Source organism: Populus trichocarpa, chromosome 4, assembly GCF_000002775.5.
Source record: "Populus trichocarpa isolate Nisqually-1 chromosome 4, P.trichocarpa_v4.1, whole genome shotgun sequence".
NCBI lineage: Eukaryota > Viridiplantae > Streptophyta > Magnoliopsida > Malpighiales > Salicaceae > Populus > Populus trichocarpa.
The window spans coordinates 15,799,298-15,820,881 of NC_037288.2; the positions used below are offsets into that span (position 1 = coordinate 15,799,298).

The window sequence follows — 21,584 nt, forward strand, 5'->3', positions numbered from 1 at the left end:
ACTTGATAGTATCTTTCATTTAGCGTAATTAGTCTTGTACCATAGAATCTTTGTTGACAAGTTAAGGTTTTCTAGTGACCATATAATACTAGGTGACGACTCCATAAATAAGACATTTCCCTTCTTACAAGGATGAGAGGGGAGAAAGAGAAAACAAACTATGATGACGACACCATTGATACTGTTAAAAAGATCTAGACAATAAGAATCTAACTACACCAAAGAATGTCACAAACGGTGAACTTAGTGGGTCACACAAGCCGTCCAAAGGTGTCGGGGCTCACTTGCTTTTGGGCTGCTCGTGTGGCTTACTCTGGTCGTCATTGGTGACCTTTCTTAGTATTGTTGGATTCATCTCGTCGAGATCTTTCCACCAATACATGTGTTGTCGTTATTGGAGTTTTGATATATCTCTGAGGTCTTTTTCTTTCTTTCTTTCTTTCTTTATCTCTCCTCTCTCTCTCTCTTTATTGAATCTTGTGGGCAATAATTTTGCAATTTGAGAGTCACAAATAACACTTGTGACTCGCAAATTACATATGTTATATGCAACTCTCTAAATTGTATTATTTTTTAAAATATTTATTTCATTATATTTTTCTTACTATGCTAGAAACCAAAAAAAAACTCACGAGGAAGAGAGCAAGAAAGAAGACTACGAGCAATGCATAAGTGTAAAGTAGTGAGATTATTTACATAGGGGTGAGGGCCTTCGACAGGCTTGCACGGCAACAGAAACTGTTTATAGATGGAGTTAATTATAACTTACTCCTTGTAGTTAGAAATATTAATTAATTTGTTCTTGTGGTTTCTAAATACATTTATAATTTACTCATTTTCATCATGTTCTTTTTCAATTTTTATTTTAAAAAAAATAAAAAAGGAAAAGGTAATAGAGTGGAAATATTGATGAGAAAAGAAGGCATTTTATTGAACAAAATACTACAAAATTAAGTATGGTCAGCTCTAGGCAAAGGACTAGTATATTTATAAGCTCTTTCTCAAAAATTCCTGAGAGCTTTCAAACTTCAAGTCACATTTCAAGTTTTTAATCTTTCTATTCCAACTCAGACATATTTATTGAATGATAAAGACTACCATTAGAAGCTCTTTCTCGAAAGATTTTTTATTTTCAAACTTCAAGTCACATTTCAAGTTTTTGTATGTAATTAAAGGCAAAATAAATTAATAAATACAATAAACTCATGCCAAAATTTATTAAAAAATTAATTAATTGAATTCAATTCTTGTGATATTTTTTTATTCATTTCATATACAAAATGATTGAAACAAATTTGTTAACATTCCCATGACAATTTATAATATTATTTAATAACCATAACAAAATTAAATAATAATTAAAATATCATGTTAAACCTTTTCTATAGTGCATTTAAATAAAAATTGAAAAAATAATAACCTAAAAAGAGATCATGTACCTAAGAAAGGTCTAGTGTGTGAGTTCTAGTTCGGGTGCCTAACCTTTTTTTTTTTTTTCAAGGAAAAAAAATATATCATTCATCTTTACATTTTAAAAGAAAAAAATAGTTATATCAAACACTTAAATGTTCTTCTAAAATCCTGTTCCAATTATATTTTTTAAAGTTTTTATTTGTTTTAGTTTTAAACTTAGTTTTGCATGTTTTTGAATTATTTAGATATGCTATGTTAAAAATAAATTTAAAAAATAATAATAATATATATTATTTTAATATTTGAAAACAAAAATTATTTGAAAACTTTAACCACACTCCCATCAGCCCTAAATTAAGAAGTTTACTGCCACAAGTATTGCCGATATCTGATGCATACTGAGCTGTTTGGCCACAGCATAGATTCGCAAAACAGGTTCACAAAGGGATAAACCCCGTCCTGACGAACAAGAAACAAGGACAACTTGAAATCCTGTTTCAAGGGGAAAAAATGCCTTATGGTTTACTCCAAGGGAAAAAAATGCCAGAAAACGCAGCTTGCTAGCCTTTCCCAGCATATTGCAATAACCATTTATATTATAGCTTGGCCAACACGAGAGGGTAAAAATAGAGGACTGCAAGTAAATTAACTCAAGTAACAACGAAGGAGTGCAATATTCAGAAACTCATTACAATCCCATCCCCTAAACAAAATAAACTTATATAACTGCTAGACAGCGAAAAAAAGGATCTGCTCCAAGGTGTCCAACTTCATCTATAACCCAAAAACAGTAAAGAGCGATCCCTACAGTTAGCATCTCATATGTAAGGTAAGGTTCGTGTAAGTTTTCATTAGATGGCCAAAAGGTCAGATGCTGGTACTATTGGTTTGGATGATTCGGACACAGCAGGAGCTCTTGTTTTAGCTTGTAAAATCTGTACAGTATCTAATCCTACTACTCTAAGGGTAAGTGGTTTCATCAAAATGGAAGGATAGATCACTAACATCCTATCTTTTCTATCTTCATGTTAAAGCTTCAGGTGATGCATTGCTTTGATGCCTGTAAAGTATTAACAGCATTGGAAATCTCCAGCATCTGTTGTTCCATCTTCACTCTCCAATTTCCCAAGTCTTTGTACATCTCCTGCAAAGGCAATATTTAAAATAAGTGTTTAATTGAGCTCACAAACCATGATAGAAGGTAAAGTGAGCAAGATATTTTGACCAGATGCTATCAAATGTCACCTGAAAGAATGAAAATGAATTGTCAAGTTCTGACTTGGAATTGGCCGTGGCAGATGAATCTGGGGTCATATTAGCTTGATCTTCCTCCATCCTCTTGGGTACCAACTCCTGCACATCTCTGTTTATACCAGAAAAGGGCACAACAAACCTCGGATCATTAATAAAGATCTTTTTTCCTATGTGAGGAGAGGTGTTGTGATAAATATTGGTCAAACATAAAGTCTTCTAGACCTCGACCCAAAATTGTGTCAAAATAAAAATTATCACCTCTTCATTTTGGCCATTTCTTCCTTGAGCAGCTCCAGCTCTCCAGCACAAACAGGCTCCTGAGAGGGGTTATCAGAGTGTTTCAACCAAGGTTGAATAGCGTTGTAGGGTTCTTGTTCCTGCGGTGAGGCATTCTGCTTAAAATTAACCAAATCTGTGTTCTCTAACCAAGGTGCAAAGTCTTCCCCTTGAATATTATCCAAGTTGGTGCTCTCCAACCAGTCCTCCCATCTTTCAGAAACTGGATTGAGGGCAGTACATTGCTTTGATGCCTGCATGCTGCTCAGTGAATTTGAGATTTCCTTGAGTTGTTGTTCAGTCTTGGACTTCCATGTCATCACATCCTTATACATGCTCTGTCCAAAAGGAAAAGTCAGGGGCAATTGATTTATGTATAGTGACATGTGCAAATAGTACGTAAAAAGTTGAAAAAATAAACAGAAGATAAGGTGTTCTTCTGATACCTGCAAACCACCCAAAGAACTTGAAATCCCCATTAGGCGCTGGTCTATCTTACCTCTCCATTCCACAAATTCCTTGTAAATATCCTGTTGAAAGGACAGAAACTTAAAATTGGAGCTATATAAAGCAATCTTAATAGTAATCATTTTATTTTTCTACTGCAGAGAGTGATTCAACATTCACCCCAATTTGGTTAGCTTGGTGCTGCTCTTGATTCTTGGATACCAGCTCCTCCATATCCCTATAAGAGGCAGACTTAATTATTCAAGGAACACAGACCTAAGCTCAATGTAAACAAGACTTTTATTCTAGTACTATTTATTTACCTCCTCATTTTTGCTACTTCATCTCTAAGCAAAGTCAGTTCTTTAGCAGAAACAGAGTCTTGTGAAACACTACCAGGCCTATACCAAGATGGGGGAATATAGTTTGGATCTGGCACCCCAGCCTCCTGCTTAATTTTAACCAGGTCAGCACTCTCCAGCCAATACTCCATTATCCCTTGGGTGTTGTAACACCGACGAAACCGCTCGGTGCCACCTGGGGCCACTTTACCATCAATGTGCTTCAGTAGGTGGTCTAAGAGTCCAGTGTCACCAATGTGTTTACGAGCTACGGTTCTCAGTGCTGACCGGGAAATGGGATTCTCGAACACTGCCCCTTCAGCCTTCATGACATCCAACATACTTTTCTCTGCCAGATTATACCTTCAAAACCAGATACATCATTCATTTTATGAATCATCATGTGACATATCAACCCAACAGAAAGGAAGAAAAAGAGTAATGATTTACCCTGTACCTGTCTACTGACCATCTATCCTTGACATTCTCCTTTTTTATGGAAATGGAATTCTCACGCTTGATTTGCTTACTCTTATAAACAAGACTAGTTTTCTTTGCCTTAGAACGTCTCACAGCTTGTGCTTCTCTGCGTTCGCTGAGGGCATGACACTTCCTTTTCTTAGCTTCTGGCAACACAAAAGACTCAATACCATCTTCGCCAACTTTCAAATCTTCTTTGACAATGGCAGATGGAAATTGAGGGTTATTCTTCCCGTGCTTTACAACGGCAGATGGAAGTTGAGTGTTCTTCTTTCCATGCTTAACACTGGCAGATGGAGGTTGAGGGTTCTTCTGTCCATGCTCAACAATGGCAGGCGGAAATTGAGGGTTATTTTCCCCAGGACTGTCAATGAACTCAATATGCCTGCTGACTCCCCATTGTATCATTCCAGTGCGTTTTATCTCCAACAAACACGCCCCTTTCTTCGTACTTTCATCTCCCCTGCCACAACTTTCATGCAATTCTGAAGAGCCTGTAAAGATGAACCACAATGAAAGCCTCAAAAACAAAACTGACTCCATGTTCTTTACAACATATAAATGCATTTACGGCAAAAGATGTGTTGGGTTCTTTTCCACTACCTTTGTCTGACTGCGACATCAAAAAGCACATGATCCCATAGCCAAAAAGCAAGTGTTTGATGGTAAAAAGCGTCCCTTGAAACTAACCTACAAAACACAAACAAACATGGAGTACAGGTACTTTTACCCTCTGCCCTCCTCTGGGTGAATGGGAAACAGACAAGCAAAACCCTTTTAAGATTAAAAAAAAAAAGAAGTTTTCACAGAGAATCACAAGCAAATACACGAGACCACTATCAAAAACTTTCAATGCCAATACAATTATACTACTTCCTATAATATCTCATGCAGAATCAAGGTACATCAATGCTGAAACCTAGCAAATTTTCTCAGCATGGTACCCATTGAAGGGACAATCATATGCATGAAAAAATAAAAAAGTAAACCAACCAAAAAGACAAAAGCAACAATCAAAACATGGAAACATGTTACACTATGTAAGAATGCATTGAGGTACAGAGAAATTAATGGGGGAAAAAAAGAATAAACACACCAGTAATTGCATCCATAACTTTTCAGTGTTTAATGGTAAAATGTATCTGCCATCATCCACATTCTTCAATAACAAAGTTGCATTGAATTGCAAGATAGAATTACAAAACACAATAGTGACATATCCCAACCAATTTCTCTCAAGCTTACCCCTTTTTTTACTCGATTAAATGCATCCCAAAACAACAGTGAACACAAAATCGAAAACATAAAAGGGTTTCATCCTAAAAGCGATGAAGTTCAACAACGAAACCATTCAACACATCACGTTAAGGTTGTAGAAGTTCTCAATGAAATATCTTTCAGAAACAACTAGCCTTCGGCATTTTCAACATCGTTCACATACTTTATGATCCCACACCTCCAACAAAAACCCCCTTCCAAAAAAAAAAAAACAAAAAAAAAACGTTAATTTTATTTTTTTTACTTATTTATTTGTTAGGGCAAAAAGGAACCCATGATCCACACGCCCATTCCCCTCTACTTCCTTCTTTCCCTCGGTAACCAAACAGCCAAGGTCTCAAAAACGACATGCCCTTATCCTGCATCACCCCGTTTCAAAGACCAACCACAACACAAAAAGCCGCAGAAAATCAAAACACAGAGCACGCAGAAAATTAAAAAAATTCCCAGAAACCAATAAAGAAAAAAAAATCAGGGTTTAAGGTTTTACCTAAAAATTAAAGGGTTTCTTCCTTAAACATTCATCAAGACATTGTTAAAATAAATCCCGAAACGAACAAGAAAAAAGAAAATTTTTTTTCGCAGAAAAAAAAAAGGGATCAAAGAAGAAGACAGTTAGGGTTTGCTTACCTTGGTGTTAGTTGAGGATTTGGTGTCTGATTGATGGGTTTTGAGAGATTTCAAAGAGGAGAGAGAGTGGAATGTATCTTGTTTGTTTAGGGCCGACGCTGTACGTAGCCTAACTAGCAATGATTTCTTTTCGGTTTTTCGTGAAAAAATAAATAGGGTTTATATTTAAATATGTAAATTAATATATAAAAAAAAACACAAAACAAAAATATACTAAAACTCAATCGCTAATTTTATATAAAAAAAACTTGAAAAAAAATTATTTTAATATATTTTTTAAAATATTATACACTACAATCCAAGCAATTCTCTAGTAAAAAAAAATTAAATTATATATTTTCTCCTTTACATTTCATGATTTCTATATTTTAATTATGTTTGTTATAAAAATCATAAATCAGTACCTTTAGGCTCTCTAGTTTTCTTTTTGTTATGCGAAATTGGATTTATTTATTTTTCTGAAAGGAAGGTATATAAGAAAAAAGAAAGAAGATATAAATTGTAATGTAGGAATTGACTTGGAAAGAGCTTGGTCATTAAATCTTAACATTAACTCGCAAAATACTAGGTTAGTTTGGGTTGATTATTTTTATTAAAATAATATTATATTATTTTTAAAAAAATTTCTTGGTATCAACATCTTCCAATTTAAACTGAGTTTGTCCTAATCAATTGAATTTCACCAAGACAATGTTTGATCTTCTAATTCAATTAAAAATATGATCAAGATCATGGTTTAGATTCTCCAAATTAAATTCTAGTCTAATTCAATTAAAAACTTAACATGGGTTAGGTGCTAAACTTCTTGAGTCAACCCACCAATTAGAATAAATTTAACAAATATGATAGAGGACTAAGTTATTCGTAGATATAAAGTTTGCTTAGGAGTGTGGTTGCGGTTGTTTTTTAAAGTGTTTTTTTGTGTTGAAATATATTAATATAATGTTTTTTTAAAATTATTTTTAAGATCAGTATATTAAAACGATCCAAAACATATAAAAATAATTAATTTTTAATAAAAAAAATTGATTTTTTTGGAAACACGGGTTGGCCCGCGTTTCCAAACGGGCTCATGAACATATGGGGATCTAATATGAGATTTTTAAAACAAAAAGGATTCACAAGTTATTTAGCTAAATAAACAGGGAATAAATAAATAGTTTACTCAAAATATTCTAATTTTTTATATATATTTTTACAGTTGTACTTTTTTCCTTTTTGGGTCATCTTCTAGTTGTTGAGATTGAAATTTAAACTTGGCAGCTGCAGGAGGAGCAGAGTCGGCAGTGGCAGGGGTGTCCTGAGCGGTCCTTTCCAATGCTGTTAAACTAGTACGGATTTTCAGAAAAAAATTATGGTTTGCTTGGGGGTTACTCTTCTTCTTCTTTTTGGGTAGGAGAAATTTGTGGGTTTTAAATTTAATTTACCTGGCTGGCATCTTCTCATTGGTCAAGCATAATGGACATTAAATTAGATATGTACAGCTTTAATGGTGAAATTTATGGAAAATAGTTCTCATTTGAAAAGTGTATTTAGTAAAGTGTATTATTTTTTAATAATTAGTAGTATAATAAAAAATAAGTTGCAAAATATTTTTCAGTATTTGATTATGGAAAATGAGCTGGAAAATGACTTATTAATGTTTTATTTTTCTCAAGTTTATTAAAATAATGAGAAACAAATCTTACAAATTAAAAAGTTGAATGAGAATGAAATTAAAAAAATATATAATTTCATAAATTATCTCAAATAAAATAAATAATAATCAAAATAATAGAGATCAAATCTAAAAAATAAAAAAAATAAAAGATGAAGAAATTAAAATAATAATAATTAACACTTCATAAATTATTTCAAATAAAATAAGTAACAATCAAAAGAATGAGTACCACATTTGATACATAAAAAAATTCAATAAAAAAATGATAAGGAAAAAGCAAATAACAATTATAAAAATGAGGACCAAAGTTAATGTAAAAATTAAATTTTAAGAGATGAAATTGAAAAATAAATATTCAAAACAAAATATATATAGCAATCAAAAGTTTGAGGACCAAATTTGATATAATCAGCAAATAAAATGACATTTCTAAATTTTTCACATCTTCCGAAAAGTGTTTTCCGCCTAAATTTTTCAGGAAAACACTTTCCTGAAAACCAAGTCAAATTTTCCTTTGACTGGAAAGTGTTTTTCGTTGACCAACTTTTTTAATGACAAACAAACACAGAGAAGTTTAGAAAGTAATTTTTCAGAAAATAAATTTCAAAAAACAAACATAGTCATAATTACACACAAGATTAAGATTTAGATTTAGATCGTTCAATATCATCAACCACACATCCTCTCATCCACGCATGATGGATGAATTCAAATCCCAATCACATTAGTGTTCAATATAATCCATATTACCTATAATTAAGATCATGGCTCAAAATCTTTTTGATTTTCCCAAGTTTAACAAGCTCAATCGTTTTTATGAACAATTTATTACTCGGTTTGAGATAAAATATATTTTTAAAAACAATATTAGCAAATTCCAAAGCTTTATTATAAGAGTGAAAGCAAATTATCTATAAAATACACCTAAAATGAACATATTAAATGATTATAAGAGTCAAATTAAGGTTAATATATAACATTGAGATTAAAGAATCAATTTTTAAAAAGTAAATATATCACTGTACTTATTTTATTTTATTTATTTTATTTTATTTATAAACAAGATCAAACTCATTATTATAAAATAACAAATTCGATATGTTATTCAAACTTGGCTGTGTTTATTTTTAGATAGCTTTTGTAGTTATGATTTTAAAAAAATAAGTTAGAAAAAAATATGGTTAAGTATGGTTAATTGAATTTAAATACGCAGTTGATAAAAATTATAATTGAAATTTATTTATAGCAAAAAAACATATATAAAATATTTAGTAATTATATTTGGAAGTATAGTTAAAGTTACTTTTCAAAGTGTTTTTTATTTGAAAATACATCAAAATATTTTTTTTATTTTTTAAATATTATTTTTGATATCAGCACATCAAAATAATCTAAAAACATAAAAAAAATATTAATTTGAAGTAAAGAAAAAAATAAATAAAATTTAAATTTTTTCAAAAGTACTTTTGAAATGCAAAAATAAACAGGATTACAAGAAACTCGGTTAAAAAAGCATATAAAAACTGCTTCAAAAAAACTGTGTTTCAAACTTAATTTTTTTACGAGCCCGTAGTACAAAACACATTTTGATTTATTACCAAACACTTTAATGTGTTTGTTGCACCACAAACGCAAAAACAATCGCAACCTTAGTTTTCACGAACTATTCTTAAACACAACTTGACTCTGCTAGTTCACAGCCTGCTTAAAAGCACTCATAATCAGCATCAGGGAACAAAGAGAGAACACCCTTGTGCATCTCATTGAACACAAAATATCATTACTATAGCAAACATGTCTAGGGTAGTACAAATCCCAAAAGGCATAATTATAGAAAAAAAAGCAGCTCTCTATATGGATCAACTAGTAAAAAAGTAAAAATAGTTTGGAGTTGTAGCGTACGAGATTTTCCACCTACAACTGTGTTAAAAAAAGGTTGGAGACATTCTTCTTCTCTCACCTTCAATGATCCAAGTAAAAAAAAATCATCATCTTTCTCCTTGGTAGTATAATTGGGCCATCGGTAGACAAAATTCCCACAATGTGATCAAAATTAATGGGATAGAAATGTTACATATCAAGGCAATGATGAATCCATACCGTTTAATTAATGCCTCTAGATTTGCTGCTACTTTCCTTGTCAGCACTATTCTCCAAATTTCAAAGACTTGTGTAATGGTTCAGACACGTTTCTTCTTCTCTAAATTGGCTGCAGCCAACCGTTGTCGTTTCTTCCAAGATGGAATCCTACCAGGGAAAGCCCATCTCAACAATTTCTCCCATGTATAGCAGCTCAGGAACATGAGCAAAGCCCAAATCAAAAGCTTGTTCCTCAGTTCTGGTGGCAAGGGCACCAATTTCAACCAGTCATTCAAGTTCCTGAAAAGGTCAGAAGTGATCACCGTGAAGAAACCTGCAGCAGCCAAGATGGCGTACAAGAATGGTTTGCTTTCTGTGATGCTCTGGTTGAAAGGATGGCCGATATAGTTCACAGCAAAAGTGGCTAGCTGGAGCATCATGCTCACCATGTATGAAACGGTGTTCACCAGATTCGGATGAAAATCAGAGTCGGGTTCAATGCATTCATCAGGCATATATTTCTCAGCACTTTTCACAGACGACATCAGAAAAAACAGGTGGATTGCAAACTGTCCCATGAGAGAAAGGAAAACGTAGAAGCAGAAAACATGAGGGTGGGGCCTTTCAGCTGAAAGTGTGGGAAGGGGGCGTGCTTGGGAAATGAAAAGGAAAAAAGCAGCCGTAAAGACACCACTGATTGTGGCCTGCACATCACCAAGCTTGACACCATCCAGATACATGACGCTCAACACATATGCTGTAGCAAGGCAGTTAAGACCAAGTATTTTAAACATCTGGAGGGTAGTCACAAGAGTACTGCGACCCTGACGAATTATGTCTGTGGTGGGGGCAACTGATGCATGCTTTGCTGTGAAGGGAGAAGCCATTGAGGCATCTCCAAGCTTGACAATGGGGGCTGAACGACCATCACCTTCCTCATTCATCTCTTCCATCAGCTTCTTCAACCTCTGTCGTTGCATTTCTGCTGCTGTCTGGTGGCGGTTACCAGCTGTTTGACTGCTGGAATCTGATTTTGTGACAGCTTTGGCTCTAGAAGAACTTTCTCCATTTAGATTACTAACTTCAGGCTTCGATTTTTTTGACTTTGAAGGCTTCAGATTTCCATCTTTAGGTGTTTCTGATGAAGAGTTTCCACTTTTTGTTGGAGGCACTGCATTCAACAGTGCAACTCCTACATGGGCCTGAAAAACATGTATCATGTATTTATACTGTTTTTGTTGTTATGTCCTTGTAAGACTGATGTCAAACCTCAAGTTTTACCTTTAAAATTGTATGGGCATCGCTAAAGATCTATCCTACCCAAGCTGAAATAATAAAGTTTGATTGGTCCAGAAAATAAAATACTTGGCTCCTGGTTGAACTAACAACTGAAGTCCACTAGTTGGCAACAAGAGTCAATTCTAAGTCAAGTGTGCCAGGTGACCGTCCAATAATATGATTAGTCTGAACTAAAAAGGTCTTCAACCACACAAGCATGCACACAAACAAATATATGGAACAGTTGTGTGCATGTATTGCGGTTGAAATTCAAAAACAGAGATCAATTAATTACCAGCTATGAACTACTTATCCATGCATACAGAAACAATAAGTGCATGTTAAATGCAGTACCAAAACAATTGGAGCAAATATTTGCTCAAGAAATGAAAGTGCATGTGTAAATCATGTATATACCTGCTTCAAAGCTCCAACATCATTGGTTCCATCCCCACACATCAGCGTGACCCTCCCTACAGTTTTGAAAGTGGTCAAGATGAGTTCCTTTTGCTCAGGAGCAACTCTTGCAAAAACCTGAAACCATAATAATGGGCATGCATCATCAAGATGAAACCATCATGGAAAATCAATCCCCAACAAGCAGTATGATTCAGAACCTTGACATAAGGAATGACTTGTAGGACAGCAGAACTCTGTTGCAACATGTCAATACAGTCACCTCCAATACAGAGATCATGAGTCTCTGACAATTCTTCAGCCCCTTTGTCACTGAAATTAGATGCATTTTGTTTTTTTCAGACTAAAGAATCCAAATTACAATTGATAAAAAGAGCAAGTATGCCATAAATATTGGGCATAAAGTATCAAAATAGCCTCCCTTTCTTTTTTTCAATTTATTGAGGTGGTAACTTTACCCGTAACTGATTTTCTCCATTTCATCTGGAGATATCCACTCATATCCTTCTCCGCTCCTTGATGGACCAAGAATTAATGCTGGCTTTGATATGATATGCACTTGGCTAGCAACATGGCAAGCTGTCAAAGCTTGGTCACCAGTGATCATCACCTAAAAACAGTGAACATCATAAGTGCTATTTTCAATCAAATGAGGAATACACAAAGCTGCAAAAAACTCAAATTTCATTTATCAAGCAGTTCTAAACCCTTAAAAGCCACAAGGAGCACTTCTTGATTCCAATGAAAAAAAAAACAAAACTGGAGTTGTTGAAATCCATAACAAAGAAAACCAATAAACATATTTTTTTTTAATTTATCAGCAGGCGATCTAATATGTTGAATGTGGCATACATACATATGCCAACTAAAATTACTGAGAAGGTACCACTTACCAAGTCATGAGATGAATTCTTTAATTCAGACAATACACTAGCAGAATCCTCTCTTATAGGGCAGTTGAATACCTGTGATCACAATCATGAAACTTTAATAATGACAAGAATACAGAAAGTAATTACTGACAAGCAAATTACAGAACCCAGAAAGGGTTTCTTTTTTTTTTTCTTTTTTTTTTTGGGGGGGGGGGGGGGGGGTTGCATCATGGTTTGAAGGATTTATTGCTTACTGCAAAGCCAGCAAATGCAAGACCAGTCTCCACTACATCTCTGTCCAAGCTTCTAGCTTCGCTAACCTTCATGGGAGGAACAAAAAGATATAGCAACTTCAGCATGCATGGTATACACATTGAACAAATTTATACAACAGGACCTCGATCCCAAACTACTTGGGGTTGACAGTAAGGTCCCTTTAGTGCCATTCTGCAAGTTCATATACAAACTGAACAAATCTATACAATGAGAAAATTCAGATAAGGTAAATCCCATGCCTCGTCACGAGAACAAATGAGTGATTTGCATTTCACACTAAACTACAAATTACTATAGTAATTATTGCTCCACCAAAAAACATGTAAAATAACATCATTTTAACTAACTTGTATAGTTTGCTGCTTGAATTGACAAGGGGCAAAAACAAAAGCAAGAATTTCATGATTGGCATTATAGAGAATTAAAAATGATGCAAAACAGAGAAGACTGAACAACAAAGAAGACAACAAATATGTCACTCGTGCATTCCTAACATCTCCAGAAATGTGTTTCAAGATGACCTGGCAAAACGATGAAGCTGGGTGGAAATGGTCGTGATACTTTCACATGGAATATTTATCAGTTTAATCCTATAATTGTATTTACAAGTTAAGACTCAATGTATGGTCCGCATCTAGCATTATGAATGACAAACAATAAAATTGAAGATAGGGTTCAAACAACCTTTTCGCAGGTGGATCAGAAAAAGTATCAAGTGCATATAACAGTGAAAATCAAAATAGAATATGCACACTATTTAAGTAAATACAAAGGCGAGAAGAAAGTAAAAGATATTAGAAACTTACTGTCATGTCCGGAAGGTACTTGAAAGCAAGGGCCAGAACTCGAGACCCTTGACGTGTGTACTTTTTATATGTATCAACATATGATGGTGGCAAGTCAATGAGTCTATCCTGAATAGTTTCAGGTGCACCCTGAAACATCCAAAACAAAAATCATGATGATATTATCTCCAAGTACAGTAAAAGATAGACTGCAATTAAATCAGCAATTCTTTTTTCATATTATTGTATTTTGCCAGGCAATGAAATTAGAAAATGGTCACTAATCAAGTAACAAATGATAATGTTGTGAGGGGTCAAAGAATTAGCAAAATATTGTCATAATGTGGCAATTGAGGCTCAGAACCACATTTAGATCAGCTTCCAATACACTCCTTTGCAAAACATCTGATAGTGGCCCATCTAGTGATTGAAATATTTAAAAACAAACAAATGTTTACAGAGTCCTCAGCAAATGAAAAGGTCAATATCTTAAATCTGTGAATTGCTCGCCAAATTTGTTCAAGTCCAGTAACTCGTATGAAAAGCATAAGCAACTGACCTTCACAAATGCCAAGAATTCCTCCTGTGTGCGAACAACAACTGCCATTCGTTTCAAATGGGATGCAAAGTGATGTCTCTGAACAATCTGCACGGCATTGCCACCTCCTCTGCAACTCATAAGAATGACAAATAATTGCAATGAAACTGCCTAACGAAATAAACCCAGACTATGAAAAACTCAAAGTGGGATTTGATCAGGTTCTCTTATTTCCTTTCATCCATAACTTTCATTCTTCCATTTTCTGTCTTTCTCATCAATATATGTCTTGCTTAATGCCTACATGGTTCACCTCACCTCCATTTGGGCATTTCAATACATCTATCACTTGTCAAAAGAAAACTTCATGCAAGAAACCACAAACTCCATGTGCTCCGAAAAATTAAAAAAAAAACAAAATATCTAATAGAAGGAAACTCGTTTCTTATATAGACATTTTAGAGTGACTGGTAGACTGTCACACCAACACAATGAATTAGGATGCGGAGTTTGCTGTGAAAAAATCTTTCCATGGAACCATTTGCCTTCACAGTCTGATTATCTACCAGCTAGTTCTTACAGACTAACTATCTGAGGATTCCTAAAAGACATGATAATTTTTCCCATGCTTCAATGTAGATGAAAGTTGAAAACTAGCTTGATATTATCCTTGTGTCATTTAATGACTTAATAGTTAAATGACTTTCTCCAATATTTTGCACTATAATTAGCACATTTAAAATGCTTTAAACAAGAGCCAATCCATGAAAATGAACTCGATCAATATTGCACTCTTTATTGCCTGTGATTGAATTCCTCTCTTTCATCATTCTCCTTGGACTTGGCTCTATTTATGAAATATCTCTCCCTTCAATCTATTCTACACTGCATATTAAATCTATAACGCATGCCTTGTTTCCCTTCAATTCATTTTCTTTTAATAATAGAATAGCCTTTTAAAACAGATCATGACCACATCAAGATTTCAATCAAAATATATTCTAGGCAGAGATTAAGCAGGAGAAAAATGACATTGTAGACATACAAATCAAATCAATCCAATGGGAGCAATTTCCACAACTTACTTTTTGGGCATCGCCTTTTCATCAGATTTATAACTCCAGTCTATTCCTGTAAGTGCAGCCTTCTCAAGAGGATCACCAACCTACAAGCAATTATGGAAATGTTAGAGCATTCTCGAGGGACAGCAAACATATGGAAAGGATTTTAGCCCGTGTCAGCCAGCTGCCTTCATCAGTAAATAGTTTGCTTGTGCTATCTGGAAAATATGATAAGGCGGAATCTTAATGATGCACCAAGAACAATGAATAGCATACAATATGACATTTCAGTAAAATATAGCTCTTAATTTCCCAAGGCCTCGATGAAACTAATTCCAAGAAAACTTGTTTCATGTGTTGTTCTATCAAAAATGACATTTCTGCAAACACTTTATTCTGAGGGGAAGGCCTAGACATCAGTAAAGACAACCATAAGATGATAATGGGATAGAAACCCAATAAAGTAACACACCTAATACTTCTTAAAGGGGACAAGATTATCATGGATGGCTGGCCATACACTGTTTTACTTTTACGATTTCCATTCATTTACAGTGCAGATTCAGTATGAGAAGTGTGGGGAAAAAAGTCTGGCACAACTCCCTCCTTGCCATCTTATTGGTTCTCAAAAAGGTGAGAAGCCAGAAGGCATCTCCAAAGTTGATTCAGAGTGATGGTTACTAGTCACAACAATCACAAGTGTAGTACGAGAGAGGGATACTTCAAGCTTCATTGAAACTTAGATCTCCTAGAGAAAAAAATAAAAGGCAGTTCTTCAAGGGTGTTAATTCATGCAAGCTTAGAGTTCTTGAGGACAAAATAGTAGAAGACTGAGTTTATTATTTATGAAATGACAGGATACAGTACACACTGCAGAGGCACTACAGCCTTTGATTACAAGTAAATGAAACTTAATAAACAGTCCAGTCTAAGGAGTATTAAAATAACATTTATCTAAGTCATCATAAAATAACACAATTAAAAAAACTCAGAAATACAAATACCAATTGTTTTGCTAGAAAACTGCCACAGAACCAGGTAACCATACTACTAGTGAATTGTACTAAACTCCATTTTTGCCTCCATGCATCAACAGAGACAATTTTTTTTTTTTTTAATTCAGCTGACATAGAAGGTGGGAATAGACGACCAGACTTGTTATGACAATACAGGCCTTTACAGTTCAATATTACATTTTCTTGTGCTTCAACTATACTACAAGTTCGTTCGACATACTCTAATCATATGCATTCCAACTATATTTCTTTCATCCAAGGAAAACAAATGTAAAGGTGAACTGGTACAATAATAGAAAATGGCTCACAACCAAAATTCAGGGATTCTAGGAACAGCATGCCAAAAATTACATAAGCATACCAGTTTGTTATCCACAAACACCAAGGCATGACAAGAGGCCAAAATTTCTGCTGTTCGGACAGGCACTTTAGTCATATCAGATTCTAAATCTGCACTCTCTGTCAACCCAACAACTCCACGGAACTCCTGAAACCAGCAACAAGATATAAGGAAATTCAATATCAAAAACCAACACGCAACATCAGGTTATGTAAGAAGCATACCATGTCATCTGATGTAAGTGTTCCAGTTTTATCGAAACAACATATATCAACCTGCAGGACAAAAATGATGACAGTGCTTAATATAAGGTGACCTATTGATACACAAACCCTAGCACACACTGTGCCCCAAATCACCACATATGCGAGAGTGTAACCATACAATCAAGAAATAAATGTACGTCATAAACGCTAATGTACGAGTCAATGAGAAAAGAAGCACAAGTTCAGTTCTTGATAAGGCTGGCGTTTCTTGATAAATTACACTAATCTATAACCTTTATCATCTCTCAAAAGTGAAGGAATGGCAACCCAACTAAAATAGCCAAGGCAACCAACTAATGTCAGAAAGGTAAACACCATCTCTGATTTAATAAGAAAAGTAGCAATTCAAGGACTGGTGAGTGAGAGAGAGAAAGGATGACTAATTGGCTACATTAATTTACCTTTCCTGCAAACGGGATGCGAAAAGGTTCGGTACAAAAAATTCCACGCCGTGCCAATGCAATAAGAGACGTATTAACTGCTATTGATAATTCCATTGGCAGCTCAGGTGGAATTACAGATGTTATGATAAGTGAACAACTCAGGAAAAGCTTGTACTTGCTCCTCGTGGGATCCTCTAGTCCCTGCATTAAGAAAATCACATTAGCATAGGCCAACTTATACAATATTCCAAAAAGTACCTCAAAAAGGAGTAGTACTTTACCTTTTTAAGTACATAACCAGCAGCAATTACTGCAAACACGACTAAAAATAGGATGAACAACCCACTTTCCCAACTATTGGCAGTAACCTTCAACAAGTATAATCAAAAGAAGAATCCAAATTAGGAATTAGAAATAGAATGTTTCATAAAAGTTTCAGTAATCCTCAGTCAACTATGAATGAAATTTTAAGTACCCTTTCTGTGGAAAACAAAATGGTCCTCATTAGTTTCCCTTGACTTGTTTCAAACCCAGTTCGAAGAACAACAGCTAGACAACCGCCATCAGGAGCCCTTAGGGGAAAGTTCTAACTCCAGGAAGAATTAAAGGAATCAATTGAAACAGCAAAGACACTGTCTCTGATACAAAAAAAAAAGTGCTCAGGAATTTAAAAGGCAATGTTACATATTCACATGACTGACCTTATCTGGAGTATGCTGCAAAATTTTAGTCCCACCAAATAAAACGTGGTTCTTATCGCGTTTGGCTGATAACTTCTCCTCCATCCCTCTACCCGTGATTGAAACCTGAGAAAAATTTTCTTCTGTTTTCACAAGTTCTAGAGAGAGTGATTCAAACAACTTCCAAATATACAAACCAGCAGCCAATGAAAGAATAACTAACAAACAAACAAAGCCACTTTTTTTCCCTTTTGTTTGAGATGAACATAAGAAAGCATTCAGGCCAAGGATGAAAACAAAGTATTACTCAATTGAGGAAATCAATTTAGCAAGAAAGCATTTAGGCTTCATATTGGAACATTGATAATGCAAACATCCTCAATGGTAAGCAAAAATATAAACAAGCATAAGTCACATAAATGACCTATCACAGATTATTTTTTTAAAAAAAATTGGCTTATAGCAATTAAATAGCCTGCTTGTCAAAACACAACAACCCAAATGTAAATCCAATAAGGTTAGACTTACTCAAATTTAATAGCTTTTCACTCAAATGTCAAAACCAATGTCATATAATCACAGTTTCAAAAGTGTATAAAATAACAGTAATCAGAAAACAGGAAAAAGAACTACCTTCCATTGGGGAGTAGACTCGCCAGTGAGAATGGCTTCATTCAGAATGGCACTTCCAGCTAAAAGAAGCATGTCTGCTGGTACAGATTTATCTTCTCCATGCTGACCAGAAGAGCGTCCAATGGAGACAACATCACCAGGTAAAAGATCAGTCCCGGAGAGCTTCACCCATCTAAAATCATGTTGATGGCATAATTATACATATCTACAGACACTCATAATTTACAAAAGCACCAAAATTGCATAAAAAATACATACTTCCCACAGCGATGCACCATTATGGTCTGGGTATCCACTCTAACACGTCTTAGCTCGCTTAGAGTCTTCAACCTACTCTTTGCCATAGTTGACTCGAACATAAACAGCATAAAGAGGGTAAACAAGCTGTAATACCAATATTCATCCAAGCACCAAAGCCCCACACAGAACACCTATACAGATGTATTGCAAAACCAAAGAAGAATGCCAGAATGAAAAGATTTAAAGCATATATAAAACTGAATTTAGACAAACAAAAAATAACACAAGGCGTAATATAGAATTCTGAATTAGAAATAAGGAAAAAGAGGATGTGGTTTAAAGACAGAACCTGAAATACAAAAAAGGGCTCCATGCACTGCTCTTTCAATAATTTTTGGAATGTGGGCTGTGGATATTCAAATCTAAATAACCATAAACAATCCCCATCAAGCAGTGGAAGAAAATAAAAACACGGGTAAAAATTTCTTAAGTTCAGGCTTCAGGAAGCATTGTTGATATCATTTTAGGGACACCAAAATGATATGCTGATAACAAAAGTCCAACGGCCAAATTGCATATTCCAAAAACCACTACGACAAAATACGTGTTATATCGAGTGTACGAGGGATTAAATTAACCGCACTTGATGAAGTAGTTTTTCCTAAGAACATGAAAAAGAATATATATCATAAGTTGATAGTATGCAATATTTGTCCTTCCATATGATAAAAATCCAAAAAGGTAATTTGATTTTACTATCCTAAAAGAGCAATTGAGCATAACCAAAAAACAGTCCTAGTGTCCCTTTATGACCATCCATACTGCAAGGTTATTGAAAATGCATATCTAGCAGCATAGCCAGATCAGAGCGCATTGAACTGGTCGATAGACAATGGAAGCAGGACACGCACCAACAGCCCATAAGGAAAGGACAAATTGACATTGAGAAGAAAGAACACTTGGGAAACCTTAGCCTATAATAAGATCGACACTCTCTGGTACCTTAATTTTAAACATTGAAGAAACAGAACTAAAGGACCACAAATATTGGACATATATGAAGCAGAAAGATAGAAATACTCACACATTCCGTCCCCATTTCTCAGTTGCAGCAGCTACTTTAGCCTCAGAACCATGGCCAGTACTTTTAAGATAGTGGCCAAATGTTTCCTTGGTAGGGTAAGGAAGCTTGCAAAATGTCTCATTCTCCTTTGAATAGATGAACCACTGCTTTCTGAAATCAAAGTAAATCTCTTCCCCATCCCCTGGTGATGAGGATGTTGCCGACTATGCAAGTAAAAGAAATTTTCAGAAAAGAAACAAGGGGTATTATGTAGGTGATAGATGAAAAGCTATACCTGTTTAATTTATCTTAGGTATCCAATAAAATCAATCTCTTTTTCATTAGCATGAGTGGGACTTCTAGTGTTGAGAAAGTAATCTTTGGTAGTCAAATCAAAGGTCTAAACAGCAAATTGCAAAGCCCATCGTTTAACTTATACACATTATATCAAGTTCATATGATACCTTTGAAAAGTCACATCATGTATTACAAACAGGTATATTTGCAAAATGAAGATGTTTGAGTTATCATAATTGGGTTTGAAATGAATGGTATTTGACAACAAGTGAGCTAAGTCTTCGCCCTGTGTTGTTTCAACTTAAGAATAAGACCAGTTAATGTAGAGAAACCCTCTAACACCTAATTTCAGAAAAACCAAAACATTCCATCAATAAAAACTTCAACATTGCGCCATGAATTTCACAAATAACATTACCAGCATAAGCATACAATTCTTCTATCATTTTATAGCCAATAGCATTTTTCACTCCTCCAAATATAAAAAGAACAGATAAAAAAAAAAAGCACGAAATGCATCCATTTGTAGCCTACATCAACCTTTCATCCCTACCAGCTCTGAGAACGTCCAAATTCCATCCAATCCACTTATCAAAAAAACTCATTTTCACCAAAACAAAGCAAAACAACATAAAAACTTACTTGTTGACGAATATACAACGGCACAACTTCTTTGGAACCGGAAAACTTGGCCGGCGTAACTTTACAAGTATCCGCAGCTCGGATATCATTAACCTACACACAAAACCCCCAAATCACAAAAAAGAAACCCTAACCACCCCCAAAAAAAATCCAAAATCCACAAGAAAAACAAAACAAAACCAAGCACACACAAACAGTTACATTACCTTACTGTACTGAACAAAGCACTTGAAATCAACAGACCAGGCAGTGAAAAGCAAAACAAGAACATGAATAGCAACGAGTCCACCAAGAACAATAAAAGCATCAACAATGTCAATGCTCGGCACAACCGTAACCATCCAAATCGCATACAAAATCGCAAATGGAAAAATATCTAAGCGCCATGGCCATTTCTTCTTCCTTATCAAATCTACTCTCTCCACTACTTTCCCCCCTACATTAAACCTCAACACCATCGCTAATCAGGATCGAATTAAACCCTAAACAGTAAAAAAAAAACACATATTAGAATCCAATTAAACCCTAAAATGTAAACGAATGAGTGACGATTAGGTCAAGAGAGTGGTACCTGAGAGATCGAGAAGCGGAGGAGATCGGAATCGGTTACGACTCAGTGTGTTGAGCTGTAACTCGGCCAGGTTTCTTGTGTAGTAGGAGGAGGATCGAAGTAACGAATCAGAGATGAAGTCAAGGACTAAAAGTTGAGTTTTATTACCACTTTACAGAGTTCATTATAACTTTGTCCTTATAGTTTATAAGAGATAGCTTAATTGATCCCTATAGTTTATAAGATATAACTCATTGGTCCTTGTAGTATAAAACATAATCGAATATAGTTTTTTTTTCTTTTTCCGAAATTATATTCTTTCCTAATCGATTAAATTAAAGCAAAATAATTAATTAATCATTAATTAAAAAAAAACTAAAGGAAAAGAA

At 34.6% G+C, this 21,584-nt stretch overlaps 2 protein-coding genes across 6 annotated transcripts; both read right to left on the reverse strand.

Moving 5' to 3' along the window:
* Positions 1-2,034: 2,034 nt before the first annotated feature.
* LOC18097752 (protein DYAD) lies at positions 2,035-6,265 on the reverse strand. Of its 4 annotated transcripts, none has more exons than XM_024599776.2 (9): positions 6,120-6,265; positions 4,815-4,901; positions 4,189-4,705; positions 3,714-4,094; positions 3,571-3,628; positions 3,390-3,491; positions 2,926-3,281; positions 2,659-2,776; positions 2,035-2,557 (listed from the first exon to the last, which is right to left on the reverse strand). In XM_024599776.2, exons 2-9 carry the CDS (start codon positions 4,843-4,845, stop codon positions 2,450-2,452), a joined length of 1,671 nt encoding a protein of 556 aa, XP_024455544.1. In that variant the 5' UTR covers positions 4,846-4,901; positions 6,120-6,265; the 3' UTR covers positions 2,035-2,449. The 4 variants fall into 4 exon arrangements, with proteins under 4 accessions (XP_024455544.1, XP_024455545.1, XP_024455543.1 ...); XM_024599777.2 differs by lacking the exon at positions 6,120-6,265 and adding an exon at positions 5,980-6,100; XM_024599775.2 differs by lacking the exon at positions 6,120-6,265 and having other exon boundaries at positions 4,815-6,113.
* A 3,274-nt stretch (positions 6,266-9,539) lies between these two features.
* On the reverse strand, positions 9,540-21,362 carry LOC18097753 (probable manganese-transporting ATPase PDR2). 2 transcript variants are annotated; one of them, XM_006384312.3, is made up of 22 exons: positions 21,217-21,362; positions 20,852-21,127; positions 20,646-20,738; positions 19,728-19,930; positions 18,993-19,065; positions 18,662-18,834; positions 18,404-18,575; positions 17,792-17,896; positions 17,566-17,676; positions 17,372-17,458; positions 17,109-17,291; positions 16,666-16,716; positions 16,463-16,588; positions 15,110-15,189; positions 14,046-14,154; positions 13,508-13,636; positions 12,680-12,745; positions 12,447-12,518; positions 12,012-12,163; positions 11,754-11,865; positions 11,554-11,670; positions 9,540-11,060 (listed from the first exon to the last, which is right to left on the reverse strand). In XM_006384312.3, exons 2-22 carry the CDS (start codon positions 21,101-21,103, stop codon positions 9,960-9,962), a joined length of 3,567 nt encoding a protein of 1,188 aa, XP_006384374.1. In that variant the 5' UTR covers positions 21,104-21,127; positions 21,217-21,362; the 3' UTR covers positions 9,540-9,959. The 2 variants fall into 2 exon arrangements, with proteins under 2 accessions (XP_006384374.1, XP_052308021.1); XM_052452061.1 differs by lacking the exons at positions 18,993-19,065; positions 20,646-20,738; positions 20,852-21,127; positions 21,217-21,362 and having other exon boundaries at positions 19,728-19,878.
* Positions 21,363-21,584: the final 222 nt, after the last annotated feature.